Source organism: Odontesthes bonariensis, chromosome 4 (assembly GCF_027942865.1).
Source record: "Odontesthes bonariensis isolate fOdoBon6 chromosome 4, fOdoBon6.hap1, whole genome shotgun sequence".
Taxonomy (NCBI): Eukaryota; Metazoa; Chordata; class Actinopteri; order Atheriniformes; family Atherinopsidae; genus Odontesthes; species Odontesthes bonariensis.
This window is the reverse complement of record NC_134509.1, coordinates 20,003,946-20,028,424: the sequence shown is the minus strand read 5'-3', so window position 1 is coordinate 20,028,424 and position 24,479 is coordinate 20,003,946. Positions and strand designations below refer to the sequence as shown.

The 24,479-nt window shown below is 43.2% G+C and overlaps 1 protein-coding gene across 5 annotated transcripts in view; it reads left to right on the top strand.

The window, feature by feature from the left end:
* Nucleotides 1-24,479, top strand: part of LOC142378637 (potassium voltage-gated channel subfamily KQT member 5-like) — a 153,358-nt gene that overhangs the window by 103,150 nt on the left and 25,729 nt on the right. For all 5 annotated transcript variants that reach the window (XM_075463369.1, XM_075463367.1, XM_075463366.1 and 2 more), the window contains exons 2-6: nt 8,253-8,343; nt 11,676-11,802; nt 18,530-18,705; nt 22,544-22,669; nt 24,261-24,371. In XM_075463369.1, the coding sequence (XP_075319484.1) occupies nt 8,253-8,343; nt 11,676-11,802; nt 18,530-18,705; nt 22,544-22,669; nt 24,261-24,371 (631 nt within the window). The remainder of the gene's footprint in view (nt 1-8,252; nt 8,344-11,675; nt 11,803-18,529; nt 18,706-22,543; nt 22,670-24,260; nt 24,372-24,479) is intronic.

Genomic DNA, 24,479 nt, shown 5'->3' with positions numbered 1-24,479 from the left:
TTTACTTATTTCATAGAATCCTGGAACAATATGAAGAAAATAAATAAATAATGGTTTAGGTGTAATATTAACTGATTGGCAAATTATGCAAAAAATAACAAAACATTATTTAAAATTATTACAATAAATTATGCTACCTAGACAAATATACCTCAGTCCTATGGACTTTTATGGTACTTATGGACATAACGGGGGAAATTGCAGTCACTTTGGTTATTTGGCAGACCAAATAACCCCTCGACTCTGTGTTGTGTTTATTTAAGGAAGACAAGGAGTTTCTGGACGATTGGACATTTTATTTCCTGCGTGGGAACATAACAGGTTTGCATCGGTGCAATCAGTTCAGCTTCGCACAGCACACTCTGATGCAGCTTTCACAGACTGGAAATTGCACTACCTAAAAAAAGTCAGGAGCCGCCACTACTTGGTAGACACAGTGAACATTAATAGATCGTGTCACAGTGGTTAGTGGTGCGTCACATGGAATCCAGTGCTTTCTTGGTGTGTTTAATAAGTTTAAATACTGTTAAAGGTGGGGTATGAGATCTTGGAAAAACGGTTCCTGCAAGCTATATTTTTGAAAATACACAACCTTGCCTCTCCCTTCAGCCCACCCCTCAAAACCACGCCTTCAAAACACATAAAAGAAGTCACGAGTCTGTGAACGCGCAGGGGGGAGGGGTGATGGGGGCTGACGGTTGATTGGCATGTCAGAATCCAATAGAAGTAACTCTCATCATTACTTCTATTGGTCAGACATTTCCTCTTGCTACACCCTCTACAATGGACTAAAATATTAATTATTTTTTCCAAACATTCTATTTTAGTGAGTGTAATGGGGTCGTGAGGAGGTTTTCAGACAATATGATAAAAAATGCTCCAGAAAACATCTCATACCCCACCTTTAATTGGACACACAGCGAGTATACGCCCCTTAGTGCAGGATGAGTCAGATTCTGAATTATAAGCGAGTCATTTTTCAGGAAAGATCTTGGGATTATTAAAACCTACAGTTGAGGTTCAGTTTTAGAAATACACAAATAAACATTTCAGTCTTGTGCAAACCTATTGACGTCATACGGTGTGATAATAATAATGGAAATGTTGATTTAAAAACAATATTTGGCCTTGACATTAAACATCAAACAGCAAAGCTTTCATGCTGAAGCTGGATAGATTAAGCCAAAGGTCTCTCCTGTTTGTCTTCTGCCATATTTTAGAGGTTGATAATCCTCTGGTTACGGCCATCCACCTCCTCCATCGCTGTCCTCAGGGCTTCAGTGCAGGGTTCACAGTTGATCTCTGCCATCACTGACAGCAGGCCTAGGCTGTTGGAGGTTGTAAGACTCCTCTGCAGTCAAACCCCTCTCTGAAGCCCCTCTCCTCCAGGCTATGGTCAAGCCCTACACCCCCGCCCGACCACTTCGCTTTGTGGCCTCCAGGCGCCTGGCGGCCCAGTCACTCAGCGGTCCCTGCGCACGATCGACACGGTCACGGCTTTTCTCTGTTCTGGCACCCTGGTGGTGGAACGATCTCCCGACTGATATCAGGACAGCTGAGTCACTGCCCATCTTTCACCGCAGGCTGAAAACCCATCTCTTCAGGAAACACTACCCAGATCCGCCTTCTTAGGACATCACCTGCTCCGTCCTAGCTCCTTACGGACTTATTTGTTTCCGAAATTGTCTTTGTTTTCTAAATTGTCTTCCCATTTGTCTAGGTACCTAACTTACCGCACTTACTAGTTATGCTCTTAGCTGTTTGGTTTTGTAAGGAAATGCACTTATGATTTCTTGTGACCTGAAGTTCTTTTGCCTACTGATGTGGAACACACTTATTGCAAGTCGCTTTGGATAAAAGCATCTGCAAAATCACCGCAATGAAGCCTTTCTGTACACCAGATAACTGCAGTCCTGGTGGCCTGCTCAATGGACTTGGGGCCTCGAGCCTATCCTAGCTGTCATTGGGCAAGAGGCAGGGTACACCCTGACAGCTCGCCGCCTACCTGGACAGGTCGCCAGTCCATCACAGCACCACAAAGCAGTGTTGCTGTAAATCTGGAACCCAGAAGTTCAAGTGTGTATTTTATTCTTAATGAGGTTGAAAGCTTCCTGTTATCTAGATGTTCAGATATGGCTCAGCGTGCATCCTTTTCACATTTCAGTGTGTCGTCATTATTTTCTGCACCGTGCTCAACAAAAAGTCTCACACATCAACCAACAGAGCCACAAGATTCCTCCAAAAAGCCCCTCTTTGAAATCCTCATGCCCGCCTCATCTTTAAGCCATCTTTGCAAGTTCACTCGTCTAATCTCCCGAACACATGTGGCTCATTCTGTGCTCCCTGAGAAGCGTAATATCAGCATTACAGAGAATGAGACGCACAGTCCCTTCCCCACTCCCACCCCCTTGTTCCTTTTACTAGACAAAATACAGACTGCAGCCCTGGCTCAGCCTTTCAAAGAGCCCAGGTGCATTATGGAAATGTGTTCTGTCATCTTGGTTCTCGCAGCAGCTTCCTTTGAGCTACACGGTCACACATGTCTACACCTCACCGTCAGCCCTGTAGGTGCATGTTTTTTGTGTGTTTCTGCGTTTAACTGCTGAAACGTTAAATGTAATTATTGTATGAAAAGACTGGGCTGCAGTTAGAGAGTTTATGGCACATGCCTGAGGGGTCCTCCTCCCCCCTCTGTGAACCTCTGAGGCCTGTCGCAGCGCTGTCAGAATGAATATAAAGAATGCTTTGAGACATGCAATGATGACTGATTGACTGTGGAGAGGCCGTGGGGTCACGTCTGAGGGTCACAGTCACCATAAAAGGAGGAGGAAAGACGTTTGTGGTGAGTTATGTTGAGACCATTGCTTATGAAGCCAAATTCCTTTTTGGATTCCTTTGAAAAGGACTTTATGTCAGAGCTTATCCTGGCTATGTAAATATGACGCAGACACAAAGTTTTTGTTCACAGCAAAACAAACAGGCATCTGAAAATCTGACACGAGTACTTTTATGATCCTGAGCAGGTATTTTATTGGCTTTCAGTTTCACGTCGTATCCCCATCTCCTCATAAAGTTCCCAAAGATAACGCAGAGCAGACGTCAACCTGACATTCATGACTGGTCTGTTTTTCTTCCGTCTACAACCTGGTTCGAGTACAGTTCCTTCAGCTAAAGCACAGCAATGACCTCCTGGTCATTGAGTTTTTCCCAAAAGGGAAAGCGTAGCGTCGCATGAAGAAGAAAAATACATCCTCTAAAATGAAAAAGTAATATATCGTTAAATAAAACTCAAAGCTCTCTGTGCCAGTTTAACAAACTCTTTTATTTTAACCGGGTTTGATTAAAGATCTAGTGTCACCATGAAAGATAAGTTGCTTTAAATAATTAGGTGGGATCTATTAAGGAGTTGAATTTGCATCACCAGAGAGTCGAAGCGCTCTTAATTTGCTGAAAAGTTTGATTGCTTCCATTAAAAAAAAAAAAAAAAAAAAGTAACGGGAATGAGAAACTGCAGTGGCTGAGAGATCCGTTTTGTTCGTGTTGCGGGTCGTGACACAAATGTGGAAGACTGCGGGTCATACTTTTCTCCTGCTGGAACTCGACACCACCATTCGTTAAATGTGTTCTTTCAAACTCCCGCATCAGCTCTCTGTTAAAGCAGAACCGAATAACCTCAGGTGGAAGGAGCTCAGAAACTGGAAACTTCCCGTCCCTCTCTGCTGTGCTTCAGCTCTGGCTCAAATCGCTGGTTTCAGTCAGACACGGTCAAATTATTAAAGTCGCTGTAGGAGCACTGGGAAAAAGTGATTGAAGCAACGGGCTCAAGTCACATTTTTCGAGGTGAAACTAAACAGAAAAAAACACCGGGAGAGTAATACATGAGCTTCTAAAATGTGAATTTAACTTCTAACTAGGGCTGGGTGAGTTAACTCGTTATTAACCCTTTAACTCGCTAATTATTTAACGCCGACAGGTTTTATTATTTATTTTATTATTGTAAAAGTCTGTTGCTCACAGGCTTTTATTTTGTAAAAGTCTGTTGCTGTCTGCTGCGGAACCGGAAAAGAAAGTAATTGGCAGATCCACCAAACATGGAGAAGGGTATGGAACTTTTACTCGGCCATTTTCATTTTAAAGTTCTTCCAGACGGCGGAGTCGACAGAACCAAAGTCATCTGTAAACACTGCCAAGTTGAATTGTCTTCTCAGCGTAGTAGTTCCAGTCTGAAATATCACTTAAAGGCAAAACACACAACTGATACCAGCAAGTCATTCAAGGAACGGTGGAGCGAGGCTTCTACATAAAAACTACATAAAAATGCTGATGTTAAAAGTTTGTTTGCATAACAAATGTTATGGCACTTTCATTCATATGGCAGCACATTTAAAATAAATGTAGTGTAAGCTATACACTACTTTTGAATTCATTTTTGGATTTTACATACAAATGCGATTAATCGTGATTAATCAAGGAAATGATGTGATTTCTTCTAATATAGTTTTTGTTGTCATATCAAAACAGTGTTACCAAGTAAAGCATAGCTGCCCATTGTGTGTCAGTGGAAACCTTTTGCTCGTCCAGTTTAATTCTAAACACAACACAGACTGTTGTTCTGAACAAAGCAGGGTGTTTCCACCACATACTGTTTGGATTTAAACCAAAGAATGATCTTTTTCTTAACATGTTGTGTAAAACTGATTTAACTTGATCAACTTTCCACTGAATCAGACTGAAAGATCTGTACGGAAACTGTTGGAAAAGCACCATAATTGGATTTTTGAGTATTTTTAATGAATCCTACTGCTTGGAAATGATAGGCTGCAAATAGCTCGGAGAAGATTGCATTATGTGATCTAAGATTGCCAGTTTAACAGGGAAGAGTGATCTGGAAAAGAAAGCCATGAGACAGAAAAAAAATCCCTCTTTCAAATCAGTTCTAATTAGATGTTATTATATCAGCGGGACACTAAATATTCATAAATCAATGACCTGCTGGTTTAATCAAAAGGCAGCAGCAGGATTTGGTTTCAGGACCATGGACAGCATACGATGACATGACTTTATGTCATGAAGCTTCTTCTGGAATGATGTGATGTAAGAAACCAAATCAGATATGATCATTACAGCATGATTAGGCTATTAGTGCGCTGTGGTCGAGTTAACACATGACAGGAATAATTAGGAGTTTAATGATGCTTTGTGTTATCTTCTGTCAGCCAACGGGTCAACAGGTTGTTAAGACTGTCTCTTTCTATGCTACATTTTTAAAAGAAACCCTTCATTCAAGGCAGGTGAAGAAACTAATTGGAAAAATAGATTTAAAGTTTTTTATTTTGTGGCTGTTTTGTGTGTTCTTCAGCTCTGTTTGGTGGTGATCTTGTGCGCTGTTGGTTGTCATTGGGATTATGTAAGAGCAAAATAAAATGAATGTGCAGATGCAGAGATGACAACCTGCTCTGTGTTTGGCTGCTCGCTCTCTCTGTGTCCACTGATGATGCTGTGAAACATCTTCATTCTCACAAAACTCTCCCAGGTCAAGCTTTGCTGTTGTCGTGTTTTTGTCTCCGTTAGATAAACGGTCTCTGACAGCACACAGCTGTCTTTGCTCAAAAGCACTAACAAGGAGGGCTCCTGGAAGGCTGAGAGATAAGGACGAGTGCTTTAGGACCCTGTCCAGATCTTTTACAGGTTTCAGGTTCAGCTTTGTATCCTTGTGTCCCCATAAAGCTGACGCAGAACTGACATTAACACCACGGACACTTCACCTGATCCCTGGCTTGGCTTTAAATCAACTCGTTTTTATTTTTTTTGTTAATCCCACACCCGAGGGGATCCAAGGGATCTGTTCCTCTAACATCCTGGTATTCCAGGACACCCTTAGATGTTCTCTGGCCCACGGCCTAAGTGGTCAGAGCTGTTTTGACGATAATCTACTCAATAGTAATCAGAATGAAAAGGCTGATTAGTGTAAGCAGAATGGAAAGAAAAAGTAAAATTATGAATAGGGAAACAGAGATTTAAACAAATGATATAATGATAGGACTGAAAAGTGCTTTGGAGCACTCACTTACGGCTGCTGGGGGTATTTGTGTGTCCATCAGGCAGTTGGTTCAGGTTCAGTTGGCTGTGCTGCATCCTGACTGAAAGTGGGGTCCCCTGGTGTAGATTCGGCCCATCCACCCACCTCAGTGCACAGACGACAGGTGTTTAATGTCTGCAGATCAGGTTAAAAGTGATGACTGTTGGTCGGCTATAACGGGTCATTTCAGTGCGCAGATCTTTGTCATTAGTTGTTGCAACTCACTTTGTAGCAAAAGTAATTAAATTATGCTAATCAGAGCAGCACTTAGCACTTGTTCAGTAATGCCCGGTTATGTTGGGTGTATACGTGGTTGGAAGAGAGGTGGAGGGCGAGTGGGTGGAAGGACAGATGTTCCTGTTGTGTTTGCCAGGATTTAAATGTTCTGCCACTGCTGTTAGGAAGGTTAAGAGGGATCACTCTGCTGGAAGTGTGGAGTGAGATACTCCAGAATAATTCTGCAGCCTCTGAGCATCGGGACACAAAGAGACCAAGGCTGCCCGAGAGGGTTCATTTGTTGGATTGATAAGTGAACTTTACCGAGTGCTTAATGATGTTGCCACTGCGTTTTCCTCTAGTTCTTTCCCCCCTTTTTCAAGGTGAATATACACTGAAAATGGAGGCAGGAGTTGGGCTACGGGTGTAGAGAGTTGACTGTCACCCTGTAATTTTTGGTCTGACAACCTTGTAAGTGTGGGAGGCGTATGTGTGCCGGTGACAAAGACAGGCTTTTCAGCTGACAGCCCCACAATGCTTGTCACTAGATGTTTTCCTCCAATCAAAATCATATTATTCAAATCTTTGGAAATGTCAACGGAGCAAACCTCAAACTTTTGGTACTGTGTGGTTTTATTTCTTTTAGAATCTGCAGCAGCTCAGTGAGCTGACAGAGTCGCAGGAGAACCTATAGCGACAGAAATGATGACATAACCATCCTCGCTGCTGTGGAAAATTCTGACCTTCATTTTGGCTCTCTGGATGTCAGCAAGGGCACATCTGGGGTCAGATCGACACAGTCCTGTACTGTACTGTAGGGTGTGGGATGGTGACCCTCTCTGCACACCCACCATTTTCACATTCAGACACTGCATATAATCCTGATGGCCCCAGATTGCCAAATTGAAAAGGCTTCCTTTTAACTCTGATAATCTGGGGTCAGTTTGGTACCAAGGGGCTGATTGGAAGGAATTCCCAGTGCTGGGTCGGTACAGCTGTGCAGATAGACCAACTGCATTATGGGTAGAGCCAGTGGCATATTGCCAGGAATTTTATTTGTGCAAGTAGAAGTGGAATATAATGCTCTGAAACTCTTATAGATTCAAGTAGCCCTCACTGCACTAACGGCTGAGAAACTGAGCCATTTTGAAGAAGACAGTGAATAACAGAGTCCCATTTATTGATTGATGGCTATTAATTGTTTTCTATTCGTTTTGAGTGTCCGCCAGCCCTGGACTGCATTCAGATGTCATGCACCGACTCACAGGCCATGCGTGCACCCACTTGATGAATCTGGAAAGCAAATAGGCAGTTTGGGAACCTTGTAGCTCACTGCACCCCCCCACAAGTCTTTAGAGTTGCTCAGGTTTGCAACCAACATGTCATTCACCCACTTCTCCCCCATTTCCAGTCATTTCAACAGGCTGTTCTCCAGCAGGACTGAGAGGAGATCCGAGCTGATAAATCACAGATGTGCCGTCTCTGAACCTCTATAACTCTTATATTCCAGACAGCACTGTGTTCCTGGAAGATTTGTGTGATGGAAATGAAAAAGAAGGCATGTTATGGTTAAGAGGATGGAGGGTTCCTGGCAGAGTGAGCAGTAGTTACAGTGTGGAAACGGTCAGTGGCTGCTTGTTTTCCAAAACCCGCAGTTTCACTGCTTAATTCTTGCAAATCATGTTGCACAAACAAGCATGATTAACTTGATATCTCAGGAAATTGAATAATAGTTGAGTTCATGGTTCACTGCACAGAGGAAATAAGTTCTGTGACTGCGCTGCCAGATTGTTGGTGTACGGCTCTTTCCCCACTGCCAGAATGAGTTCAAGAGGTTTTCACAGAAGAATTACATCCCAGTGTACAGTTCTGTGGCAAATGACCTGTGTGTGACCCACAGACCTCAACCCAGTGATGTCATCCTGTCTGATTCCAGTTTGTTTGTGTTTTTGTTCAGGTTCATCTTGGTCTTCAGCTGCCTGGTCCTCTCTGTGTTCTCCACCATCCCGACTCATCAGGACTTCTCCTCCCGCTGCCTGCTCATTCTGGTAAGAACTCTGACAACCATCAGCAGCCAAAATTAATCTCACTTCTTCTTCCTAAGCACTTCCCACAAGAGCCAGACTATTAAACTGGCTGGAACAAAGTAATGACCAATACTGGAGGTTCCTCTCATTTCTCCTCATCTCCTCTGTCATCCTGACTGTAACCCCGGAAAACAGAGTCAGCAAAACATCTCGAAGAATTGATCGAATGTAGCCTTCAGTCTAGTCTTTTTGGCTTCCTGACATCTAAAGTGTGGCTGCAACAAATAATGATGCAGCTGTCACACATCACATTGTACTGACTTTGGTCCTGTTAACTTCTTTCTCCTCGTGTGTCTTCCTCGTCCTTTGCTTGCATTTCAAGTAGGAAGAGACACATGAGGAGAGGAATCCAGGAAAAGGATCGAGGGTTTAAAATTGCGGGACGTCAGAGGAGTGTTGCCTCACTGAAAGGTTGGTTTAGAATAATAGTAGCACAGAAAGACCAAAGCTAACAGGAAAATAAACCTGGTCACATCAAACGTTTGGATTAGGGCTGTAGCAATAAGTGACATTTCAGAACACTGTGGTGCTGATAGGGCTGTAGCAGAGGATGCCAGCTCACCAGCAATGTTCTCTCTGAATGTTACAAAAATGCTTAATAACAATAAAAGTATTTCATGGCATTAAGAAACGAAGCTTGCTTGCTGAACCCTGAATGTATCAAGCTGAAATGAACTGTTGTCGCTGACCTCCTGGCTGCAGTTTTGCCTGAGCTGTCAGAAACAGCCTTCCAGTTACTCCCCTGATGGAACCACATGGTAGTCAATAAACTTTGAAACTGATTCGACTGTTGCTGCTCATCATAAATTTTAGAAAGCAAATTTTTATGTAGACTGTGGAAATCACTGTTTTGTATTCAGCATTGTGTCTATGGTGGATTAGTCTCCCTGATGACTCTTTTTCTGTTTATATTGAGACCACATGTACTTGAACATATATCTGAAATATTGTTGAGTATGAAGCGCCGCTCTGAGCGCACTCACTCTTTTATGATCCAGGTGATCAGCTGCTACATGTTCTCATTATTTCACTGTGCAATCTGCACCAATGTTTTTTTCAAGAGGGGACGTGCAGATATTTACATTCTCATATGCCGCCCTTCAGAAAATGACTTTACAGTTGCAGTGGTAGAAACTGTACGACCTCAAAGCAGCAAACAGTTACTGTTTAAATGATACGTTCCTTTTTTTTCTGGGGGAAAAAAGAGAAAGAAAGAAAATTTAAAAAGAAGAAAAAAAGTAAATGATACATTACTATATTTCTGGGGGGAAAAAAAACAAAAAGAAGAAAAAAAGAAAAGTAAATGATAGATTACTTTTTTTCTGGGAAAAAAATAAGAAAAAGGGGGGGGATAATTTAAAAAAGGGAAAAAAGAAGAAAAATAGTTGAAAAAAAATGAAGTAAATGATAAATTTCTCAGCAAAAGAAGACTGACACATTTTTTTTTAGAGTACATGGAGAAATTTTACCTCATGTTTTCGCTCCAGTGTAGAACAACTGGTAGTGGTTGCCATGATCCACTTCTTGTGCTATTAAGTATGTAAGGAGTGGCACACCACACCCTCCTGTGGGTAAAATGTGTAAAAGCAAACAGAGAAACGAGCTGGACAAAACGGTTCATCTTCCGCCTTTAGATTTGTGTGGACCTCTTCCTGCCTCCTTAATCGGTTTTTGCACCAACCAATATTTTGTAAGATAATTCTTGAGAAAACAGTTTTTTCACCGGGCAAAAAAATATTTTACCATCCATTCTGCCAAGTCTCTGCCAAAAAAAAAAAAAACCAACATGAGCCAGTAAGTTAACTAATATTTGTACTTTTTGCTCATTGTGACTATTGGTTAAGCTTTGGAGGAGATATGGACAGCCCTAAATCAGGATGAGCAGAGAGCAGCCAGTTTGACCCGGCTGAAGAAAACTTTTGAACCTCTCCGTGACAAACCCAACTTACTCGAACATAACCTCAGGACAGCAGAATAAATGACTTCTCCATCAGTGGATCATTTGTTTAAGCATCTGCCCTCAGACTGGGAACTTACTTGCTTTAAGTACTCATAACACCAAATGGAGTTCAAAGTTGCCTGGAGAAAGGAAGTTGGGATGGATAGAGCGAGCCACCAGTGGGCACAGGAGCAAAACAAAAAACACTTTTTAAAAGACTCTTTCTGTGACTCAGTGTGTTTTTAAAGCCTCTAACACAAAGGAAAGGTCATTTTTTTGTACACTGCAGCTGGAGCTCCCATTTTACAAAGTGCACGTTGCTAATTATATCAGAGTTATCTAATGGAGGCTGAAACAGTGCGGGGTGCGTGTACATTAACACACGACCTGTCTCAGTTATTATCACGCACCATACTCTGTACACCTGGCGTCCATTTTACCAACAAAAACATTGATGATGTGTTTGTAATGAATCTACAACGACAAGCAATCACTAATATGCACCGATGAGTCCCAACATCACGATCAGTCTGCCTAACATGCTGACGGTCTCTGTTAGGAGCACTCTGACCTGTGAATCATTCAGGCAGAAAAAAGGCTCCTAACTCAAGGGATGAACCAGTGTTGTGTCCACACATAACGGACAACTTAGCAAAGAAGCCATTTTAAATTGGATCTTTAGGCACTTTGTTCCCAGCAGCCTGTCACAGAGGCACATCATTTGTTCCCATTTCTTTAGTTGCATCTATGAAAAACAGCAAAGATAACACAGTCTGACAGACAGAATATAGGATTTCTGCAGCAACAAGGTGATTCCCAAAGAGCTGTTAGCTGAAAACTTGGCATATCTCAGCATGGTGTGCAGTGTGTCTGAAAAGAAGTGGACTGAAAATCAGTGGCAACAGGTCTGATGGAGGGATGAATCCTCCCCAGAGCCCGGACCTCAACATTACTGAAGCAGTGTGGGATCATGTTGGCAGAGAACGGAACAAAAGGCAGCCGACATCCAAAGAAGAGCTTTGGGATGTCCTTCAAGAAGCCTGGAGAACTATTCCTGAAGACTCCTTAAAGAAAGGACAGAAAGCTCGTCTGAGAGGGTTCAGGCTGTGTTGGAGGATAAAGGAGCTCAGACCAGATATTCACTTTAAAGCTGCTAAGAAGCGTACTTTTCTGTTTTACTTCTGCATCGTCCTGTAATATGCTGTTAACTCTTTGCTAAGTTCTCACATGGTCGGCCATCTTGTCTGCAGCCAGGTGCCACTTGGTTTACTTTGTGCTCGATGCCCAGAAAACCGCACCTTTGTACTCTTTGACTATCATTCCTAAAACAATGTTTTTGTTTCTTTTCCAACAGGAGTTTGTGATGATTGTGGTGTTTGGGTTGGAGTACATCATCCGAATCTGGTCAGCAGGATGCTGCTGTCGCTACAGAGGATGGCAGGGTCGGCTGCGCTTCGCCAGGAAGCCCTTCTGTGTCATAGGTGAGTAAAAGGAAACTATTTCCTCTCTTCGATTGTTTCCCCTCTCAGCTGCCCTGCAGTTTCCCTCCATGAACGCAGCTCGATGAAAGCGCGGTTCCGCAGCACACTGTTGATCATAGTTTGCTGGTGTCGTTTTCAGCTGTGGTCAAAGCAGAGCGCATTTACGTAGGGAGTCTGCATTAATTGCCTTTTATTCTTTCCACTGTTTAGACATGGATCTGTCTGCTGCTTCTTGGAAAGTACAGTAGGGTGCTCGGAAGGGGGGAGGGGGAGCGGAGATTTGAGGTCATGCAGAGTGCCACGAGTTCCCGCCGTCACGCTTTGCCACGGGCTCTGTCATTCGCCAACATTGAGGGAATTTGAGCAAAACAAAAGAGTAAACATAAAGCTCAACAAAAACAAAGTGAGCAGGAGGGACACGGAAAGTGATATGAAGGCTGGAAAAAAAAAGAGAGGTTGTGGGGAGAATATGAAAGAAGGGGAGTATGATCAGTCTGTAGCTGGAGGGGAAAACCTAATTAATAAATGAAGTGTGTTGTTAGTGTTTTCACTTGACTGGGCTGCAATATAAAATGTGTTGAATTGCACCTCTAACGCCCCCATATGTGACAGGGATTATGGGATATCCGTATGAAATCCCAGCTGCGGTGTGTAAATGTGTTTTCTAATCACATTTCTGCTTTTTTTTTTATCTCTGTCCCATTCTTCCTGCAAACACGTCTCCAGGTGTGCAGCAGCACGGGGTGGTGGTTGTTTCAGAGTTTGGGGACAGGTCAGGACTGCAGGCAGGCCAGTCCAGCACCCGTACCCTCCTCTTCCTCAGCCATGCCTTTGGAATGTGTGCAGAATGTGCTTTTACATGGTCTGCTTGAACAATGCACGGACGTCCCTGGAACAGATGTGTTCTTGAAGGCAGCATATGTTGCTGTAAAATCTCAGTGAGCTTTTCTGCATTAATGCTGCCATCACAGAAGTGGAAATGAGCTTTGCTCATTCGGGCCCTGATCCAACCCCATACCATCCCAGAGCCTGGCTGCAGGGACTGGTTGCTGACAGCAGTCTGGATGCTCCTTTTGCTCTTTGCTCCATTTCTTCCAACAAAGATCTGGAACACTGATCGCTCTGACCACAGCACACGTTTCCACCGTGTGACACTCCATCCCAGACGCCTCCGAGCCCAGAGAAGTGGACGCCGCCTCTGGACCAGGTTAACATCAGGCTTCTTCTCTGCACAGTAAAGTCTGTGAATGGAACTCTGGATCGTAGTGCTTGACAAAGGTTTCCCACAGTAATCCCTTTTCCATGTGCTTCTATCAGCTGTGTATGAATGAGGGTTCTTGATGCAGCGCCAGCTGAGGGATCAGAGATCACGGGGGTCCAGCTTAGGCTCCAGGTCCACCTTTATTTTTTATCTGAATTGATTTGGTATTGTAATTTTATTGAATGATTTGTGGACTTGTCTTCAGTTAATGGATGAATCCAGATGGAAATTCTTTCAGCTGTTTTATTTGTAGAGCTGGGATCCTAAATTAGTTTCTCTGCTTGGAAGCAGCTGAACTGCTCAGAGTTGTTGCGGTGCCAAAACAATGCTTCCCAAGGAGACTTTCTTTGGTCAAATTATCCACAAAATGAAACCTTTAAACTAGTGTGGACAGAAGCTATGATCTTCTGTGAGTTCCTGAACGCCCACAGTGAACCCATAAATTAAACAGACTTTAAACCAATTTCACCTTAAGTGGTGTAATCATGTGATTTGTCCTCTGGAGTCTTTTAGAGGCAATTAGAACCAAATCCTTCAGGGAGAACGCTCTCCGAGAGACACATCTGCAGACATGAATGAATGGCTCCGGCTTCATGGTCGCTGTAATTCACATGGGCTGGTCTACAGGAAATGTGTTTGTGAATAGTTTGCCTAAGGGAGGGATGTGATGGTGTACAGCCCTCCTGATGTGTTTGTCTGATGTCCCTTTTGCATTCTTTCATGTGAGCCTGAAGGTCAGAACTCAGAACTGAGGATTCTGAAAATCCCATCCACTCATCACAGAATGTTTTTGCATTTTCTCGGGTCATTCCCGATCTGTGACTTAATACATGCCTGTCTTACACCATCACGTGCACCTTTCCTAATTCTATCCCGCCAAATCAGTGAAATTTATTATTTATATATTATTATTTTAGCCTTTGGCATTGCAAACAGCCTAAATCATCAGATTTTAAAGGGTCTAATTGTGTCCATCAGGTCTCTGTGTCATGCAGGGCATAGTTTCTTCTGCATTTGACCCAACTGTTGGTCTAATTTACTATTTTCTAAAAAGCCTCCACCTGAAAACGTCCTCAGATTTAGTCGGTAGCAGCTCGGCACCTACGAGGCCAAAATGTGACGGCTTGTGTTCATTGAAGAATTGTGAGGCTCTGTGGCCTCTTCATCAGGCTGAAGTGAGACCTGAAAAACCTCTGCTTCATCAAAACTGTAAGTTAGTGAGCAGACAAACGCCTTCTGACAATGAGTCACTAAACTCTGATGTTACTGAACCGTCAGGATGTATTTACTCAGACTTTTCCCTCCTCGTGTGCTTCACGCAGAATGCAGGCAGCAGGAAAGGAGTCCTGCTGCCTGGCTGCTGAGAGTCTGGAGGCACCAGCTGAGGTTAATAATAAATGTCTCACCCATATAATTTACAGCTCTTTTTAGCCTGCAAGTCGAGCAAGCTGCACCAGTTTCCACTTGCAGTTTTCTGTCTTCGTATGCCGAGGGATTCTTAGACTTATTATGGTGCACGCACCTCCTCTTCCTCCCACTGCACAAAATGAATTGTCTTGTAAATGGCTGCTGCCATCTTGTGCTGGTGATGTTATAGCTGTAGTGAACAAGGGGGCTGGACATGGCACCAGGGTCGAGTTCCTGCAAATCTGAGCACAGACTGCTCAAAATTCATGTGGCCCAGCTGTTGGATTCTTAATTGTATGCACGATGGGTATTTTCTAGATTAAACAAAGATATAACTGCTTTATTTTGGAGAAAACACACAGCTGAACAGCTGGATGTTGTTCAGCTGCTTAGCTATCAACAACAAACTCTCGTCAACAGCGTTTGAGTTCAATCAACTAAAGTAACAGAGCTAAAGATGTGCTGAAGTTAGTTTGTTTCATGTTTTATTTAATCAAGAATAACGTTTAAGAGACATTTTTGTGGCTTGAAAACTGCAGGTATGTGCGTAGAAATCCACCTTGAGCCGTTTTCTTCTTCTTCTTCTTCTTCTTCTTCTGTGTCGCCATGTACCGACATGTCTCCACCTGCTGGTTGCTGCTGCACGCAAAAGAGCCCAAAAAGTGCAATTTTGATTTATATTCAGTGTAAATAGCTGATCTGAGGCTGAAAATGGTATAAACCTGCATATGTGTTGTCAAACCGATGTAGATGTTTTTTTTTATTTTGTTGTCTGTTTGCGAGCTTTTGCGTAAAGGAAATATGTCACACCCTTTTTTCACAAGTTGACCCACTTTCTTTCCTAAAGAAATATCTGCGATGTGCTTCGGTCCAGGAAAAAACGCAGAGATGCTGTAATAATTTACAGCTCCGTTCAGAGCATCTGGCTGTTGGGGAATGTGAGCCCCTCTACTCCATCCCTCTCTTCCGTCAGGGTTTGTTTTATTTGAGATCCGTCTTGCAGGTTTCAAGCTAGAATGGAAACGTAAATTTGGACACAAATTATACTCGTTAACCCTTGAAAAAAGTCAAACCAAATGAAAGTATTACTCTATATTTAGTGAATTGATATTCCTGTGAGCTACTTGTTTTATTTGAGCTCTTTTTGTTAGTCTTTTGAACACTTTTAACCCTTTTGTCTGAAAGGGGCTTTATAAATAAAGATGAGTTGAGTTGACAGAGCGTACAGTAAATAGCCTGAGAGCTCAGAACACACACCGAACTGATAGAAAAACACTTGACTGGCAGTTTTATTCTCTGAAACTTAAATTTCCCTTTCATGCATTTTGAAAAACGGACACCGATCCCTCTTTCAGGTACAATCTTGTCACGAGTGTTGAACTAGTCGACACTGTTAAAATACACTCTACAGAACACAAAGCAGCCGGCAGGTGTGTGCAGTAATCACATGGTTAGTCCTTCGTTATGTATCAGCTCCAGAAAGCCTGAAGGGTCTCTATCAGTCCAATTCTGTGTGTAGTTTCAGCTTTTAGGGGCTGACGTGAAGAACTGTGCTTTTATGGACAGATGTTGATGTTACAGATGTTACAGATGTTAAGTGGAAAATCGGAAAACGGGTTTCCAGCTTCAAATAAGAGGTCAGATTTCCTCACCTGGACAGAAATGATTAAACACTGGTAAAACATTATTAGCTCCTTTGTTTCCTGCCGATGAGAATTCCCACCTCTCATGTACAGTGAATGCAGCGTGATTTAAAGTTAACGAAGACATAAAGTTTAATCTTTTCTGAGCCAGTCTGTAACTTCAAACAGCCAAATACCGCAAAAGCTCTCAACCACAGAGATGTTTACTTTATTCATTTCACATTACAAGTTTTTTGTGTTGAGCTCTGTGACGGTATTTCTTTATTTCTTTTTATTTTGCTGTTTAAAAGAAAGAAACATTATTTTTCGGCCTGTGTGTAAAGCACACCTACACACTTAAGTGCACATTAAAGAGTAGCAAACACACTGCAGCTCTGTGGGGCCTCTGTAATGTATTTTTCATGGTGCTGCTGACCCCCCCTGCCTCCGTCCCTCGGCTTTGGGTCAACCGGTCTGTGGTTTATAGCAGGAGCCATCAGCCACACCTTGGTCAGCATTTCCTCTGAAATAAATGGCTTCAGCAGAGGCACAGGAGTGCGAGTGATGGTTATATATGAGGGGAAACCTCACACAGAATGAACTGAATAACATCAGTTTGGGTCTGGTTTTATGAGATGGAAGACAGAGCAGCTGCTGATAAAGAGGTGGGATGGATGTTCATTTTTGAGAAATAGAAGCTTATTACTGTTCTCTGTGGGTTTGATGTTATTGATTTGCTCAGTGTGGTTTCAGTGTGAACTTCCTCTGCAGTTTGAGATCAGCGTGTTTGCCTGTCTGCGCCTTGCTTTGTACATCCTTCTGTCACAGTTTGCAGAACATTCAGACTGTCTGCTCTTGTGCTGATTGTGTTTAACAGAAAAATGCCATCTCTATTTCCATACATGTAATAGCCAGAGCTTGTACTTCTTCTGTTTGTGTTCACAACACATCAGTATAGTGGCCACATGGCTTTCGTGGCATGTTATTGTGCTGTTGATGCCGGCGGCAGCTCATGTCATCTCTGGTAATATGGAGCCTTTGTTCGGTTAATTTGCCACAGAGAGGAGTGAGAATGACATGACAACAGCGAGCTGCTGTTAGTGTGGCAGCATGATTACGCATCAACATCCAAGTCTTAGATGAGCCCACCAGCTTCTCTGCTGCAAGCGCAGATTCACATTTATATCAAGACTGATCAGATATTTCTCCTTTCAGCAAAGCTAAGCTGCAAATGTTGACCGCTTTTGTTCTCGTGCACATACAGAATTGTGCAGTCTTGAACCACATAACAGACAACTTAGCAAAGAAGCCATTTTAAATTGGATCTTTAGGCACTTTGTCACCAGCAGCCTGTCACAGAGACACATCATTTGTTCCCATTTCTTTAGTTGCATCTATGAATAACAGCAAAGATAACACAGTCTGACAGACAGAAAATAGGATTTCTGCAGCAACAAGGTGATTCCCAAAGAGCTGTTAGCTGAAAACTTGGCATATCTCAGCATGGTGTGCAGTGTGTCCTTAAAACATTTGAGGAAACTGGACAAGTGGAGGACAAAAGAAGAAGTGTCAGGCCTAAAGAACTATCTACAGCAGATGAACAGGATCTGAAAGTGATGTCCTTAAGAAAGAGGAAAAAATCCAGCAAAGACCTGACACAGGAGCTGAGAGATGCATCTGGACCTTCAGCTGATCCATCTGCTGTTGGCCCAAGCCTCATCAGAAATGGGCTCCATGGAAGGGTGGCTGTCAAGAAGCCGTTCTTAAGGAAGGGAAACAGGGAGAAAAGGCTGAGCTGTGCCAAATGACACCAGAAGTGGACTGAAAATCAGTGGCAACAGGTCTGATGGAGGGATGAATCCTCCCCAGAGCCCGGAGCTCAACATTACTGAAGCAGTGTGGGATCATGTTGGCAGAGAACGGAACAAAAGGCAGCCGACATCCAAAGAAGAGCTTTGGGATGTCCTTCAAGAAGCCTGGAGAACTATTCCTGAAGACTCCTTAAAGAAAGGACAGAAAGCTGTCTGAGAGGGTTCAGGCTGTGTTGGAGGATAAAGGAGCTCAGAGCAGATATTCACTTTAAAGCTCTGCTTAGAATGAGAATCATAGAATTTATGTTTGTACATATTTCAGTCAGTCACTGCACCTGTTTCCTGTTTTTCTGGAAATATGTAAAGATATGAGGGATGGCTCAAGACTTCTGCACAGCATTTTGTATTTTGTGTGATTTAGATCTTAAAAATGTGAATGAATTTTAGAATAACATTACCTCTAAAGCATAAACCTTATTAAATGTTATTTCTGTTTCAAACAAATCTCAGGAGCTTCATGAGGGATTAATGAAGACGGTGTCAGAATTTTCTTTTAGGTTTTTAGGTCATAAAGAATTGAAGCCTTTTCTGTTTTTGAGCCTTTTGTACTTGTGTGTTTCCTCCAGACACCATCGTGCTGATAGCGTCGGTGGCGGTGGTGTCAGCGGGCAGCCAGGGCAACATCTTTGCCACCTCGGTGCTGCGGAGCCTGCGTTTCCTGCAGATCCTTCGCATGGTACGAATGGACCGAAGAGGCGGCACCTGGAAGCTGCTGGGCTCTGTGGTCTACGCGCACAGCAAGGTGAATAACCACCGACTCACACACTTTATCAGCCGCAGAAATCTGATCTATATCAGTAAAATATTATGATTAATGCAAAGTGAAAGGACCACTTTTCCTGTTGTTTTCCTGGTTGAGCTCAGTGGAGATGAGTCGTCATGTCTCAATTTAATCTAAGTATCGGATTCGGGTTCGATCGTGTTCTAGCCTTCACCTTTCTTCATGAGGTCTGGGCAGTAACAGAAAGAATGAGGAAGCAGACACAAGTGGCGGAAATGGGTTTCCTTCAGATGGAGCTGGGAGCAGAGCCGCTGCTCCTCCGTCAGCTGAGGCGGTTCATCTGGTTAGGAGGCCTCCTGGTTGCGTCTCTGCGGAGGTTTTTTGGGCACATCCAACTGGGAGGAGACCCGGGGCAGACTCAGAAGACGCAGGAGGGATTATCTATCCCATCTGGGCTGGGAACGCCTTGGGATCCCTCAGGAGGAGCTGGAGAGTGTCGCTGGGGAGAGGGATGTCTGGGCTTTCCTACCATTACATCAGCCCCTAAAGCAGCATTTGATATAGAATCTTTTACCAGAGAAGTTGTCTTTCTGAAGTTTTAACTCCAACTCAAACCCCAGCCAGGTGTACCTTTAAACACCTTTGCATTGCACAGTTCACAGTTCCGCAGTTCACCTCTTTGGCTTCCAGCCCTTCATCGCAGCGTTTTGCTTTAAGGTCGCTTGACATATTTGTGGGAATTTGATGGTGTGTTTGATGGCTCTTCAACAGTCAAACTCAGTGGGTCTACATGATGACATTAATTACATTATAGCTATAGTTGGGTTAAGGCTGATTCTTACTCGGCGCAACCTCGCTCTTACTAGCTGGTCGCAAATGGCGCAAACGGTCACGTGACCCAAAATTCCGCCACGCCCCCCGTCGCAAGCTAGAAAATCCTCGCGCGGCGCAAGGGCGCGCACACAACTTTTTTTCTGACTTCGCGCGCGCTCAACCGGAAACAGCTGACCAAGAAAAAGAAAAAATGAACACTGCAGAGACCGCGGTGACCGAGAGGGTGCGCCTCTACAAACATCTGTACGACACGTCTATGAAGTTACACTGGGACAACGTTTGACAAAGTTCGTCTTGTTGCAAAGGACGAACATTCCACCTTCTCTTCTGTTTTTGCCGCAGCCGCTTAGCTCTGAGATACATATACAGTTCTACACCCAGAGTAAATTCATTCTGCATCAGATGTGCCAGCCTCTGCTGACGTGACACCACAGGTGGCATTGTGTATGCTTTCTTCGTGTGCTTTTCAGCTTGTTTCCTCAACAGTGACGCCCGCTGGTCTGGAGAGAACTGCAAATGTGACGCATACTCGGCGCAAACTGCGCTTATGAGCTGAAGGAACTGTGAAGGGGCTGGCGCTTTCGATGACGTCATTAATGGTTCTCGAGCCAGAACAGTTGCGCGTTTGCGCCGAGTAAGAATCAGGCTTTATGCTCCTTATTTTAGCAAGGGTAATTATCCTTGGATATATGGCGGTGAATGAATGGAATCATAGGCACAAAGCATGTCATACCCCGGTGTGATAGGTGGCGCTGTACCCATTTCAACTATTGCTAATAGAGCCACTTCCTGTTGACCTCTTCACCACCAACAACAACAACAAACTCAGGCATTCGAGAAAGATGGAGAACGAAGAGCAAGATGAAGCTACGTCCCTCTATATGATGCACTACGTGATGCACATCGGAGCATTCTCCATCGTGTTGTTTGTTTCTTTCTGACGACAACAACAGTAATATCGTCTCCTTTGACTTCCGGTTCACGACCCCGGGAAAAAATCTTGAGCATGCGCAGAACGCAAAGTCTAATTCACCACGTGCTTCACCGTCTACAAACAGGTTTAATGTGACTTTCAACCGAGTTATCTCGGGGTCTTAATCTGATCGCGAGTAACCCGATCCGGTCCAATTTCTTGTCCGATTAAGATTAAGGTGTCTATATGAACTTAATAACTCAGTCTCATTGTAATTTAGCCAATAATCCGATTCTTTCAGTGCCATGTAACCCCACTGAGTGAGAGCAAACTGGTGGTTATGGCTGTGCATGTGCAGGGCTCACAGGGAGATTTGTTTTAATAACAGTGGGGTTACATTCCACAACTGTAGGAGCAAAAATCTGCCGAATATTCTGGTGTTCCTCTAAATCTTCAGTTTGACAAAAAATTAAGTTTCATATGTGACTGAGCTTTATCGGCTTTTGCAGTAAAATGAAATTCCGGCCCAGTTGTTATTGAAATATTTCTAACACAGCTCAGCTCTTCCCCTCCACTTCCTGCTGTCTTTACTTCGGCTCACTCTCGTCCTTTTGTCTTCACCTCCTTCAGCCCACACAAATAGTCTTTCTTACTTCTGCTTTAGTTTGCAGAGATCAGGATGGGTCAATGCTGCCGCTTTTTGCTTTTGTCAAAGCTCCAAGTTCAGACGAAATCACCTCGATTAAATGTCTCGTTCTCAATATACAGGTCGAGCCTACATATGTGGTGAGGATGTGTTTTATAAAGGTCCTTTGTTACCGACCTTGCCTCCCACTCTTCTTTGGTGACTAACGTGGAAGAAAACTATGCTGCTAAAAACTATTTTACAGCCTTGGATTGCAGGGCTGCTTTCACACAATGATATCAAACTTCTCTTCCAGTCTGCAGGACTTTAAAGATCCGATGCCAGAGATCTGAGGTAGTATTAGACAGCATAAAGCAGCATAAAAACAAGCAATTTAAAGAGAATTAAAAAAAAATAGAATAAAACACACAGTTAAAAGCAATCAAAGAAGAGGGGAAAAAAGAAAAATATAAATCAATTAAGAGGATTTATAGCATTATGCTTTAAAATTATTTAAAGGAACTCAACCATAAGCACACCGAAAGAAAAATGTTTTTAACCTGGATTTAAAAGTGCTTACAGTTGTGGCTGATTTCAGTTCTGCTGGTAGTTTGTTCCAGTTGTGTGCAGCATAACAGCTAAAAGCTGCTTCACCGTGTCTGGTTTGAACTCTGGGCTCCACTATCTGACCTGAGTCAGCAGATCTCAGAGCTATACTGGGTTTATACTCTACTAGCATGTCATTCATGTATTCTGGACCTAAATCATTCTGTGATTTGTAGACGAGTAGCAGAACTTTAAAATCTATTCTGTATCTGACCGGGAGCCGATGTAAAGACTTGAGAACTGGGGTGATGTGATCTGATCTCTTTGTTCTGGTTAAAACTCGGGCTGCAGCGTTCTGAATGAGCTGCAGCTGTTTGAGACTCTTTTGGGGGAGTCCAGTCAGAAGACCGTTACAGTAGTCAAGTCTGCTGGAGATGAAAGCATGAATCAGCTTCTCCTGATCTGTTTGGGACATGAAACCCTTCATTCTGGATATGTTCTTAAGTTGATAAAAGGCTGATTTGGTGACTGATTTGATATGGTTGTTGAAGGTCAGGTCTGAGTCTATCAGCACGCCGAGGTTCCGGACTCGGTCTTTAGTTTCTAGAGACAGTGACTCAAGATGTTTACTGACAGCAAACCTCTTCTCTTTGTTGCCAAACACAATGACCTCAGTTTTTTCTTGATTTAACTGAAGGAAATGTTGGTTCATCCACTTTTTGACTTGCTCTAAGCAGTCGCACAATGAGTGGGAAGTGGAGTGTTAACAACCTGTGCAGACGGCGGCTGTAATGTTTCAGCGACCCCTGTGTTTTGCATGGGGATGTAGAGTTCCAATAAAGGGTTAAAAACTTTCACCCGGCCGTTTTCACACAAAGGCGATGCTGATCTTGTGTTTCCATGATCAAATTCTGACCGTCAGCTCTGACCTCTGCCTGCAGGAGCTGGTAACCGCCTGGTACATCGGATTTCTGGTTCTGATCTTCTCCTCGTTCCTCGTCTACCTTGTGGAGAACAAGTACAACAAGGAGTTTGCTACCTACGCAGATGCCTTGTGGTGGGGCACGGTGAGTCTGGAGGAGGTGTGATGACCCTAACAGCTGCAACTATTCGTTGGATAATCTTGAAATTGATTTATCATTTATTAAGTCTTAGTGTTCAGTTGCTCGGCCAACGGCAGTTACACTTCTTTGCATCAGAATGAGTATTTGTCTTTCCTTTTATTTTCTTTAGGTAGATTTGCCTCTGAGCACCGACATTAGCCCCACGCGGCTCCATTAAATACTATTTTGAAAACTCAAAGATTCATAATGGTGCAAAAATGGCTTTTTTCAAGCATGGAAATCAGAGCCTCAATCGATGATAAATCCACAGTGATCAGTGCGCTGAACAGGGAGGTTTTTTTCCACTTCACAGCCAGGTTTGTTTGCTCTATAAAGGCTCCTTTTCAGGCTTTTTACCAAGTATGTGAATAACAGATACGACATATGTCATGTTTTGATGTGTTAAGTACCATCACTTTAGTTCCTCTTTCATGAGAACATAATTTCTGGGCTTCTTCTTTCATCCGGACGTTTCTGTGCTGTTGTCAGAAAATCTTTGCAGATCTGCCTCGGAGAATTACAGCGGCCTTCACATGTCGAGAAAAACAAGAACAAACGTGATATGCCTCAAACTTCTCCTACCAAGACAGAATAAACATTCAGCCCTCAGCGGCGTACCTGAAATCAAGGCCACAGAAAGCGATTAAAACTGTTCTTTACAGAAGCCCACATATGGTTTCAGCGCCTGAAGGACACAGAGGCATTGTTTCAAAGAGGCTTCGAAATGGCAAAACCAAGCCGTGTGCAAAAGGGAAAAAACATGCAGATACAATTCATTTTCTGAGCATACTGAGAAAAATCAAATCCAGCCTTATTATTCTGATTATTCTCAGTCCATACTGCTTATCTATCAACTGCAGGTGAACCCAAACACACCACTTTTATGTGGCTTAAAGGACAAATTCTACCACTTTGATGTGAAGAAAGTTAATTTTATTCAGTCTGAAGTAATGAAAGATGACATTTAAACCCACTTTTTAAATTTTTTTTTAGCTGTTTTTACCTTTAAGGAGGCTGACAGCGTCTGTTCTGAGCCCCTTTAAACTTCAGCAAAGTGCACTCGATGCTAAACCATACATTGATGCATGATGGAGAATTATTAACCATTAAAAACAACTAGAGACAACTTCTAAAGCTCAGATAAAAAGAGCCTCGGGAGGAACTATTAGCTTAAAACCTGATCCGTACAGCTCTTCAAATGCCTTTTAAATGACTTTGTAGAGCAGCTGGACTACAGGCTATACGTTTTGGAGCAACTGTTACTGGCTCATGTTCACTCACCAGTTCTGCTTTGTTCATCTGAATGCTCGGTCATGACATCAGAGACTGATGCTTCTTTGATTCACTTCTTTGTAACAAACAAGCTGGTGCTTCAGGCTGAATGTGAAATGCACCCTCATCAGAAACTTCCACCAGAAAACAGATCTCCTCACATCTATTTCAATGGGACACACCTTTAATCAAAAAGAGTTTTATTTGCTGATATTTACAGGTTCATGTATAACAGGGTTGGACACAGCAAGTGTCATTCTGGGCTGGTCACTTATTTCCACAGATCACCCTGACAACCATTGGCTACGGAGACAAGACACCAAAGACGTGGACGGGACGGATGCTGTCCGCAGGGTTCGCCCTCCTGGGAATCTCCTTCTTTGCTTTGCCAGCAGTAAGTTGGTGCTTTCTCTTCAGAAAACATGAAAATTAATCTTTACTGAGAAATGCTCCCAGCCTGTATGAGACAGATAAATGTAGCCACTCACTCACACACTGTTGG